Source organism: Stegostoma tigrinum, chromosome 1 (genome assembly GCF_030684315.1).
Source record: "Stegostoma tigrinum isolate sSteTig4 chromosome 1, sSteTig4.hap1, whole genome shotgun sequence".
Classification (NCBI taxonomy): domain Eukaryota; kingdom Metazoa; phylum Chordata; class Chondrichthyes; order Orectolobiformes; family Stegostomatidae; genus Stegostoma; species Stegostoma tigrinum.
Genome location: NC_081354.1, coordinates 140242730 through 140254989, shown reverse-complemented (window position 1 = coordinate 140254989; position 12260 = coordinate 140242730). Strand labels below are relative to the sequence as shown.

At 44.0% G+C, this 12260-nt stretch overlaps 1 protein-coding gene across 1 annotated transcript in view; it reads left to right on the top strand.

Moving 5' to 3' along the window:
• Positions 1–7539: 7539 nt before the first annotated feature.
• The window catches only part of LOC132206727 (protein FAM221B-like), a 37582-nt gene continuing 32861 nt past the window's right edge, over positions 7540–12260 (top strand). Inside the window, exons 1-2 of the mRNA XM_059641633.1 lie at positions 7540–7729; positions 7979–8068. Of these exons, the coding sequence (XP_059497616.1) occupies positions 7540–7729; positions 7979–8068 (280 nt within the window). The remainder of the gene's footprint in view (positions 7730–7978; positions 8069–12260) is intronic.

Sequence of the window (12260 nt, the reverse complement as noted above, 5' to 3'; positions counted from 1 at the left end):
TGCCGACCTGTCATACCGATCTCAAGCCCATCTAACCTACACTATTCCATGTACGTCCATATGCTTATCCAATGATGACTTAAATATACCTAAAGTTGGCAATTCTACTACAGTTGCAGGCAAAGCGTTCCATTCCCTTACTACTCTCTGATTAAAGAAGCTACCTCTGACATCTGTCCTATATCTTTCCCCCCTCATTCACCCTATCTAACTCTCTGATTATTTTATGTGTTTCTATTAAGTCACCTCTCAACCTTCTTCTCTCTAATGAAAACAGCCTCAAGTCCCTCAGCCTTTTCTCGTAAGACCTTCCCTCCATACCAGGCAACATCCTAGTAAATCTCCGCTGCACCCTTTCCAAAGCTTCCACATCCTTCTTATAATGCGGTGACCAGAACTGTACACAATACTCCAAGTGTGGCCGCACCAGAGTTTTGTACAGCTTCACCATAACCTCTTGGTTCCGGAACTTGATCCCTCTATTAATAAAAGCTAAAACACTGTATGCCTTCTTAACAGCCCTGTCAACCTGGGTGGCAACTTTCAAGGATCTGAGTACATGGACACCGAGCTCTCTCTGCTCATCTACACTACCAAGAATCTTACCATTAGCCCATACTTTGCCTTCTGGTTACTCCTACCAAAGTGCATCACCTCACACTTGTCTGCATTAAACTCCATTTACCACCTCTCAGCCTAGCTCTGCAGCTTATCTATGTCTCTCTGCAACCTACTGCATGCTTCGTCACTTTCCACAACTCCACCGACCTTAGTGTCGTCTGCAAATTTACCAACCCATCCTTCTACGCCCTCATCCGGATCATTTGTAAAAATGACAAACAGTAGTGGACCCAACACCGACCCTTGCCGTACACCACTAGTAACTGGTGTCCAGGATGAACATTTCCCATCAACTACCACCCTCTGTCTTCTTTCAGCAAGCCAATTTCCCATACAAACTGCTCTATCTCCCACAATTCCATTCCTCCGCATTTTGCACAATAGCCTAGTGTGGGGAACCTTATCGAACGCCTTGCTGAAATCCATATACACCACATCAACCGGTTTACTCTCATCTACCTGTTTGATCACCTTCTCAAAGAAGTCAATAAGGTTTGTGAGGCACGACCTTCCCTTCACAAAACCGTGCTGACTATCCCTAATCAATTTATTCTTTTCCAGATGATTATAAATCTTATCTCTTATAACCTTTTCCAACACTTTACATTGCAAATGCTCAGCTAATTCTTAAATATCTTGAGGGTTTCTGCCTCTACCATCCTTTCCAGCAGTGAGTTCCAGATACCCATAACTCTCCGGGTGAAAAATGTCTTTGTCACATTCCCTCTAAACCTCCTGCTTCTTTCTTTAAAACTGTGCCTGTTAGTTATCAATCCCTCAGCAGTCAATCTTGCCTACTTTAAAGAAATTAACTCCAAGCCTTCCTAGCTGAATTTCTCCAGCCCAGGCAACACCCTGGTGATTCTCCACTGCACCATCTCTAGTGTATCACTTCTTTCCTATAATGTGAACACCAGAAATGTACATAGTGTTGCATTGTGGCCTAGCTAACATTATATAGCCCTCCTTGTTCTTGTATTCAATGCCATGAACTAAAAGCATCCATAAGTCTTCTTAGTCACCTTATCTACCCATCCTGCTGCCTTCAAAGGTCTATAGACATGCACGCCAAAGTCCTGCCAATCCTCTGTACTTTCGAACATCTTACCATTCAACATGTACTTCCTTGTATTGTTAGTCCTGCCAAAATGCATCGCCTCACACTATTAAGAATTGAATCTCATTCGCCAATGTTCAGCCAATCTAAACAGCCTATTTATATCATCATGTAAGCTAAGGCTTTCCCCCTCACTGTGTACCACACCACTGATTTTGTGTCATAGAGTCATACAGCTGAGAAACAGACACTTCATTCCACCCAGTCCATGCCACCATGTTCCCATGGGGCTAATCTAGTCCCATCTGCCTGCATTTGGCCCATGTCTGAAATAAATTCACAGAGGCTGGTATCCTGTGAGCAAGTCACCCTTTGTTTATGCATATATAGTACAGCTTCCTCAGAGCCAGCTTGCAGAGTGAACAGAACCTCTGACACTGCTATTTTTATCTGTCAGCCAGGGGTCCCTGATTGGAGAAGGTTGACAGCTCCAAACAGGAAACTCATATTCTATGAGGCCCACTTGGCTAACCCTGGTCCATGCCTCCTTTATTCACATCTAGATCAACAAACAGCAAAGGACGCAGCACTGAAACCTGTTGCATGCCACTTGACACAGACTTCCAAGGACAAAAACACCCTTTGACTCCTAAGATGCTGCTTGGCCTGCTGAGTTCATCCAGCTCCACACTTTGTTATCTCTTTGACCATCACCCTCTGCTTCCTGCCACTAAGGCAACCAATCCTGTCTCTTTTCATACATCAGTCCTGTCAACGCAGGAATCTGTCTGGTAAACCTTCCTAGTCCTTCTTTCACAGCCAGAACATCCTTCCCTAGGTAAGGAGACCAAAACTGCACACAATGCTCCAGGTGTGTTCTCACCAAGGCCGCATATGATTTCAGTCAGGGTCAATTTTTAGACTCCTCATTGGGAATCAGGTTTAATGCCTGGTCACCCATAGGCTGTCAGCACTTTATGGCAAAAGTATAGCACAATTTTAAAAATTCATGATTTCCTTTACCATATATTATCATACATTATCTTAACTTAGCAGATTCGTATTTAGGTGTACTGTCCTTACATCTTTTCTTCCTCGTATACTTATACTGTAAGATACTCAATTTTGTAGACTAAGAATGCTTGTACAAACAGAATAAATTATTCAATGTAGTCTCTTTAAGATAAAAAATAGATTTCAGAAAGCTCACCACAAGTTTTAATACAAAAACTGTACCACACCAGAAAGTTACATCATTTAGTAAAAACGAATTGTCATAATTTCATGCTGATCAGTCAAAATTGTAATATGTTAAATGAACAATTAATTTCAGCAGACAATATCACTAGCGTAGAGCATGACATGTACCAGTTTATTCCTTATGTCAAAAGTGGGTATAAATTCTTGGTTCAACATTTCCATTTCAGTTTTCAAATTACGCAATTGTACAAAATTCAATGCTACATTAAATGCTAAGTCTGACACAATTGAATTAATTTCTCCATTCCCCCGTGGTTATCCCCTTGCTGGGACTGAAAGTGGACCCCAACCCAATAAAATGGACAGTACAGGATTTAACCAGCAGCAGCCAATTGAGCTGCCAGGGCTATTGACCAGTTGAGGGTAGTGATTTGCCTCCTGGGGCTGCTGGCCCACTCAGCAAGCGAGTAGCTTGGCACCAATTAAGGAAGCTTTTACTAACACTGCAAGAAGGTGTCACAACAAAAACTAGGTGAACTTCCTAATTTAACTTGAATTACATTGCTGTAATCGGACAGTGAAGCCTTCAGTGACACTAGAGGTAACACAGCATAGAGGAGGATCTGGATATGGGAACTAGATTGCAAGCCAGGCAGAGCTGTTACCAGACGAGTTATTGGGGAGCCTTGCTGATATACCCCAGTCTTCTGCAACAAATATCAATAATGCAATATGATTACCCACTGCTGGGTTAATGTAGTCCATCATTTGACCAAGTTCTGTTTGTGGATCTTGTGGTGAGTACTGAATACATTGAAACATTTAGCCACAGTCCCTCAAATGAAATAGGATTGCACTGATGTCCTGAAGCTCGTGTTTGTGTGACTGTGCACACATCGAATATAGGAACAGGAACAGGCCATTCAACCCATCCAGTGTAGTCCTTTGTTACGATCATAGCCAATTCATGCATGCCTGTATGGAATTATAATATAAACTCATCATAGGTTACATATGAAGTTAATTCCCTAAAAGTGAGAAAAGTAAGAAGTAATAAAAACAGAAATTTCTGGAAAAACTTAGCAGGTCTGGCAGCATCTGTGGGGAGAAATCAGAGTGAACATATCGGCTCGAGTGACATTCCTCACTAAGAAGGATGTTTTCCCACTAAGGCAGCAGTAAAATCTCCTTCCCTCTATTTCCAAGAAGAAATCAAATGGAGAAAGTTCAGTTTAATGGAGCAATTTCTTGAATCTAAACACATTTTTGAGATCATGGGAGCTAGGTTTTAACTCACTCAAATAACACCCAATTACACAGCTATAATCAAATACATTATACTATTCAGATATTTGAAGAGTGGCTGCTGAGACCAAATTTTAGATTCTTTGAATGCAGCATAGACAGTGTTTCTTAAATGAATAACTGGAGGACATCTTCAAAAAGGTTTATTTCAAACAGAATATGTACAGAAATGTGGAGATGAGCAGAATAAGTATACCTCCTAATTCATATTAAACTGTAGGCTGTTGCAGGCTAGTATTCCAACAATCTCTATGCCCATTGATAATGAAATGTGAGCTGGATGAACACAGCAGGCCAAGCAGCATCTTAGGAGCACAAAAGCTGACGTTTCGGGCCTAGACCCTTCATCAGGCCTTCTGATGAAGGGTCAAGGCCCGAAACGTCAGCTTTTATGCTCCTGAGATGCTGCTTGACCTGCTGTGTTCATCCAGCTCCACACTTTGTTATCTTGGATTCTCCAGCATCTGCAGTTCCCATTATCTCTATGCCCATTGAGTCTCCTTATAAGCCGAAACCTCACTTTAATTGATTTTCAGTGTTCCAGTTGACCAAATTACCCCCAATGACCAGGAGTGCTATTTCACATTTACCTGCATTAATTTTTATTTGCCATTTATTCACCCATCCCACTTACTTGTCTACACTCTCTGGAGGTGTAACCCTATCCTCGTTACAGTTTGCAATAATTCCAAGTGTTGTGTCATTTGCACATTTTGAAATTGAGCTTGCAGGCTCCAAAATATATACAAAGAAAAGCTCTATTACTGACACCTGGGAACCCGACTGAATACTTCTGCTGGTACAAAAAGCAACTGTTTAATGCATTTTCTTGTCTCCTATGCTGCCACCTACTGTTCTGTTTATTCCCTTGGCATCAGCTTTGCTGGCAAAATGATTATGTGGCACTTTATCAAATGCTTTTTGGTAGCGCATGTGCACCACATCAATTGTAATAGCCTCATCAGCACTTTTTAAAATCTCAACAAGCTAAAAGAAATTATTTGCTTTTAATAAATCCATGCAATATTTCCTTAATTAGCCCACATCAGTATTGGATAGCCTCCCAATATGTTTTTCCTCCACCTCCACCTCCTCCAGAACTTCCAATTCCCTGGCCCCCAACACTTCATTTTCACCATGGGCATCCAGTCCCTATACACCTGTATTCCGCATGCAGATGGCCTCAAGGCCCTCCGCTTCTTCCTGTCCCACAAGCCCGACCAGTCCCCCTCCACCGACACCCTCATCCGCCTTGCCGAACCCATCCTCACCCTCAACAACTTCTCTTTCAATTCCTCCCACTTCCTACAGGCAAAGGGGATGGCCATGGGCACCCGCATGGGCCCCAGCTATGCCTGTCTCTTTGTAGGTTACATGGAACAGTCCCTCTTCCGCACCTACACAGGCCCCAAACCCCACCTCTTCCTCCGTTACATTGATGACTGTATCAGCGCCGCCTCTTGCTCCCAGAGGAGCTCAAACAGTTCATCCACTTCACCAACACCTTCCACCCCAACCTTCAGTTCACCTGGGCCATCTCCAGCACATCCCTCACCTTCCTGGACCTCTCAGTCTCTATCTCAGGCAACCAGCTTGTAACTGATGCCCATTTCAAGCCCACCAACTCCCACAGCTACCTAGAGTACACCCTCTCCCACCCACCCTCCTGCAAAAATTCCATCCCCTATTCCCAATTTCTCCGCCTCTGCCGCATCTGCTCCCACAATGATGCATTCCACTCCTGCACATCCCAGATGTCCAAGTTCTTCAAGGACCCCAACTTTCCCCCCACAGTGGTCGAGAAAACCCTTGACCGCGTCTCCCGCATTTCCCGCAACACATCCCTCACACCCCGCCCCTGCCACAACCGCCCAAAGAGAATCCCCCTTGTTCTCACACATCACCCCATCAACCTCCGGATACAACGCATCATCCTCCAACACTTCCGCCATCTACAATTCAACCCCACCACCTAAGACATTTTTCCATCCCCACCCTTGTCTGCTTTCCGGAGAGATCGCTCTTTCCATGACTCCCTAGTTTGCTCCACACTGCCCTCCAACCCCACCACACCCGGCACCTTCCCCTGCTACCGCAGGAAATGCTACACTTGCCCCCACACCTCCTTCCTCACCGCTATCCCAGGACCCAAGATGACTTTCCATAATAAGCATATGTTCACCTGCACATCTGCCAATGTGGTATACTGCAACCCATTGTACCCAGTGTGACTTCCTCTACATTGGGGAAACCAGGCGGAGGCTTGGGGACCGCTTTGCAGAACACCTCCGCTCGGTTCGCAAACAACAACTGCACCTCCCAGTCGCAAACCATTTCAACTCCCCCTCCCATTCTTTAGATGACATGTCCATCATGGGCCTCCTGCAGTGCCACAATGATGCCACCCGAAGGTTGCAGGAACAGCAACTCATATTCCGCTTGGGAACCCTGCAGCCCAATGGTATCAATGTGGACTTCACCAGCTTCAAAATCTCCCCTTCCCCCACCGCATCCCAAAATCAGCCCAGTTTGTCGCCTCCCCCCACTGCACCACACAACCAGCCCAGCTCTTCCCCTCCCCCCACTGCATCCCAAAACCAGCCCAGCCTGTCTCTGCCTCCCTAACCTCTTCTTCCTCTCACCCATCCCTTCCTCCTGCCCCAAGCCGCACCTCCATCTCCTACCTACTAACCTCATCCCACCTCCTTGACCTGTCCGTCTTCCCTGGACTGACCTATCCCCTCCGTACCTCCCCACCTATACTCCTCTCCACCTATCTTCTTTTCTCTCCATCTTCGGTCTGCCTCCCCCTCTCTCCCTATTTATTCCAGAACCCTCACCCCATCCCCTTCTCTGATGAAGGGTCTAGGCCCGAAACATCAGCTTTTGTGCTCCCGAGATGCTGCTGGGCCTGCTGTATTCATCCAGCTTCACACTTTACTATCTAAGTTTTTCCTTGTGTTGCATTCTAGGCATCTATCTTAAGCCAAATACTAAACTGCTACCACTTCTGCACATAATACTTGCTTTGCTTTTTCAATATATGGATGCCAGTGGTCCCCAAATGTGTCTTACCACTGATTGCTGTCTGTTGCTGTTAACAGAGTAACTGTTTCCTGGTTACTGCATAACTGACACACAACATCACCTCACATGCTTACATTTCCAGACAGGTAGCACTTCACATTGTTATAGAATCTCAAAGTTTAAAAGTGATGGCATATTTACTGATGAAGCATAACTATGAAGTCAAATGATTTTCTGAATAATCTTCACGTAATGAAAATTTAATTTCAGTTCTCTTTATTTCAGTATCTGGCTGCAGTGGCTGAGTACGGGTGAAACCCCCAGATACAATGTCTTCAGGACAAGGCTCAGGAAAGCAAAAGGCAAAAAAGGCCAATTTTGCCCCACAAGCTGCAGGTCATGAGTCCAAACAGATCGTACCACGAAACGAGGCAGACAACAGGTCTGGAGCTAGCCAAGCTGTGGTCCCATATCAGCCATCACAAGCCCAGCAACAAAACACCATGCTTGTTCCAAAAGGTAATGTGAAAAATACTGTAAGAGCCACTTTGGTTATCACTTCAGGTTGGCAGCACGTTATGTTATGAAATAGAAAAGGCAATGATTTGGGACTATACGAGCTGACTCAAAACTTCATGTGGGTTGTGCTGGTCTTTTGGCTTTTTAATGGGAGTGTGGTAGAACCTCCAACAAAAATGTGACAGGAGTTGAGATTGTAACCATGGAAATTCAGAGCTATCATCTTCAATCAAGTTCAAAACCAAACAGCAAGCAAAATATTGACAGAGCAGGAGAAATGGAACCTTAACACAGGAACCTGTTTAATTAATTGTGCGGGCAGATGTGTTATGTCACAGAGTAAGTTCTGATGTTTTCTTTTGTGGGGATAAAAAGCATCTAAAGGTAAGAGAACTTAAATAATTAATGTATATCTGCCATTGGAAATAGAACTGTGGAAAGTTTAGCCTTCTGTTTTGTTGCCTCTGGTTTAACTCCAGGAATACAAGCTGTATGACGTGGGAGCTGGCTGATCCCATTGTGAATGGCACTGACCACATCTACAGCAAGTGTTGGTTGCTGGAAGAACTCCGGATCAGAGTAAATGATCTGGAATCTGAGCTTCAAACTCTGCGGCACATCCGGGAGGGGGAGAATTACCTGGATGCTATGTTTCAGGAGGAGTCACACCTGATAGATTAAGTAATTCAAATTCAAGAAGTGTTCAGGGACAACAGGGTGTGACTGTAAGTTGAGGCAGGTAGGGAGATTCTGAGTTCAGGAGTGTGGTAGGCATCACAGGACTGGCAGTTAAACATCCAAGGATTCATAACATATCGACAAGACAGGGAGGTGGGCAGAGGGGTGGGGTAGCTTTTTTAGTTAAGAATGAAATTAAATCTACGGCACTAAATGACATAGGGTCAGAGGATGTGGAGTCTGTATGGGTGGGGTTGCGGAACCACAAAGGCAAAAAAACTATAATGGGGGTTATGTACAGACCTCCTCACAGTGATCAGGACCAGGGGCACAAGATGCACCGAGAAATAAATAGGGCATGTCAGAAAGGCAAGGTCACGGTGATCATGGGGGACTTCAATATGCAGGTGGATTGGGTGAATAATGTTGCTGGTGGATCCAAAGAAAGGGAATTCATGGAATGTTTGCAGGATGGCTTTTTGGAGCAGCTTGTGATGGAGCCCACAAGGGAGCAGGCTATTCTGGACTTAGTGTTATGTAATGAGCCAGACTTTATAAAAGACCTTAAAGTAAGGGAACTCTTAGGAGGCAACGATCATAATATGGTAGAGTTCAGTCTGCAGTTTGAAGGAGAGAAGGCAAAATCGGACGTAATGGTGTTACAGTTAAATAAAGGTAGTTACAGGGGCATGAGAGAGGAATTGACAAAAATCGACTGGAAGCAGAGCCTAGTGGGTAAGACAGTAGAGCGACAATGGCAGGAGTTTCTGGGTGTAATTGAGGAGACAGTACAGAGGTTCACCCCAAGGAAAAGAAAGATTATCCAGGGTGGGATTAGACAGCCATGGCAGACAAAGGAAGTCAGGAAATATATCAAAGAAAAAGAGACAGCCTATAAAGTGGCCAAGAGCACTGGGAAATCAGAAGATTGGGAAGGCTACAAAAACAAACAGAGGATAACAAAGAGAGCAATAAGGAAGGAGAAGATCAAATATGAAGGTAGGCCAGCTTGTAATATTAGAAATGATAGTAAAAGCTTCTTTTAATACATAAGAAACAAGCGAGAGGCAAAAGTAGATATTGGGCCGCTCCAAATTGATGCTGGAAGGCTAGTGATGGGAGATAAGGAAATAGCTGAAGAACTTAATAAGTACTTTGCGTCAGTCTTCACAGTGGAAGACATGAGTAGTATGCCAACAATTAGGGAGAGTCGGGGGCAGAGTTGAATATGGTAGGCATCACAAAAGAGAAGGTGCTAGAAAAGCTAAAAGGTCTAAAAATTGATAAATCTCCTGGCCCCGATGGGCTATATCCTAGAGTTCTGAGGGAGGTGGCTGAGGAAATAGCAGAGGCTTTGGTCGTGATCTTTCAAAAGTCACTGGAGTCAGGAAAAGTCCCAGATGATTGGAAAATTGCTGCTGTAACCCTCTTGTTTAAGAAAGGTTCAAGGCAAAAGATGGAAAATTATAGGCCGATTAGCCTAACCTCGGCAGTTGGTAAAATTCTTGAATCCATTGTCAAGGACGAGATTTCTAAATTCCTGGAAGTGCAGGGTCAGATTAAAACAAGTCAGCATGGTTTTAGTAAGGGGAGGTGGTGCCTGACAAACCTGTTAGATTTCTTTGAAGAGGTAACAAGTATGTTAGACCAAGGAAACCTAGTAGATGTTATCTATCTAGACTTCCAAAGGGCCTTTGATACGGTGCCTCATGGGAGGCTGCTGAGCAAGGTGAGGGCCCATGGTGTTCGAGGCGAGCTACTGGCTTGGATTGAGGATTGGCTGTCTGACAGAAGGCAGACAGTTGGGATAAAAAGCTCTTTTTTGTAATGGCAACTGATGACGAGTGGTATCCCGCAGGGGTCAGTGTTGGGGCCACTGCTGTTCACCTTATATATTAATGATCTGGATGAAGGGACTGGGGGCATTCTGGCGAAGTTTGCCGACGATACAAAGATAGGTGGACAGGCAGGTAGTACTGAGGAGGTGGGGAATCTGCAGGAAGATTTAGATAGTTTAGGAGAGTGGTCCAGGAAATGGCTGATGAAATTCAATGCGAGTAAATGTGAGGTTTTGCACTTTGGAAAAAAGAATACAGGCATGGACTATTTTCTAAATGGTGAGAAAATTTGTAAAGCAGAAGTACAAAGGGATCTGGGAGTGTTGGTCCAGGATTCTCTAAAAGTTAACTTGCAGGTAGAGTCCGTGCTTAAGAAAGCGAATGGAATGTTGTCGTTTATCTCTAGAGGGTTGGAATATAAAAGCAGCGATGCGCTTCTGAGGCTTATAAAGATCTAGTTAGGCCCCGTTTAGAATACTGTGTCCAATTTTGGGCCCCACACCTCAGGAAAGGCATATTAGCCCTGGAACGTGTCCAGCGAGGATTCACATGGATGATCCCTGGAATGGTAGGTTTAATGTATGATGAACGGCTAAGGATCCTGGGATAGTACTCATTAGAGTTTAGAATGTTGAGCGGAGATCCAATAGAAACTTACAAGATAATGTATGGCTTAGAAGGGGTGGACGCTGGGAAGTTGTTCCTGTTAGGCAGGGAGACTAGGACCCGTGGGCACAGCCTTAAAAGTAGAGGGGGTAAATTTAAAACAGAAATGAGACAACACTTCTTCAGCCAGAGAGTGGTGGGCTTGTGGAATTCATTGCTGCGGAGTGCAGTGGAGGCCGGGACATTGGATGCCTTCAAGGCAGAGATCGACAAATTCGTGATCTCAGAAGAAATCAAGGGCTACGGGGAGAGTGCAGGGAAGTGGAGTTGAAATGCCCATCAGCCATGATTTAAATGGCGGAGTGGACTTGATGGGCCGAATGGCCTTACTTCCACTCCTATGTCTTATGGTCTTATGGTCTTATATTTACATGATAAACATTACCACGCTGAAGCACAGATCACAGAAGTCTTAAAGTGCCAATTGTCAGCAATTTCAAGTTAAATTGCCTGTTTACAAAGAGGTTTGTTGCTTGTGAGAATCTAAGGAGGCAATGCAAATGCAGCCCCACTGTTAGTAATTTTTGGACAGATATATTTTGCTTCCTCTCTCCTTGAGGACTGAATGGATGTGTGAATCCTTAGTTATTCAGAAGTTCTATCACTCAAGGATACCCCTGTTAATTGTATGCTGGAGTAGTTTTAGCTCCTACTGATGTTACTAGGATAGCCTGTTTAATACACAATCTTCTACCATACTATTACAACATGCAGTGTAGTGCAGCGGAGGCCGACTGCCATGTCTGGAATTATTGTTCACAGCAACTCTAGTGCAGTCTTCTTTGTTAAAGTTTCAGAATGTTTATAGCCTTACTTAATATACATATTTAAAAATTGACTAATCTAATTTCAACTGTTAGCATATTAGAACTGATATCACCATTCCCCAGCCTAATAAAACAAAAAAGAGCTAAGATGTATGCTATTGAAATTTATCTGGTGAATTCCACCAAAAGCCCACATCTGTGGCGTCAAGCAAAAAGAATAAAATTAGGACAAATGTAAGTTCTCCCACGAGATGGAGCTTATAACTGAAACCAAGCAACGTGTTCGAATTAATTACGTGAAATTGCTGACAGAGAAGAGTCTAAATGCATTAAGAAAGTCAAATGAAATACAACCATTGACTACTGGCTACAGCTTTACCAGAATATCCAGATGTTCTTTGACACAGAATGCAAGTGAAAACAAAGACAGTGGGGGTCATCACCAACTGCAATAAATGGTTGCAGAGATGGAGTTGTAATCTAGGAAGAACACTGTCACCAAGGAAGCTCCAGACACCATAGAAAGTCTGCCTGGCAGAGCTGAATATTGAAACCACAGTGAGGAATTAAGTAAAGCTTTTG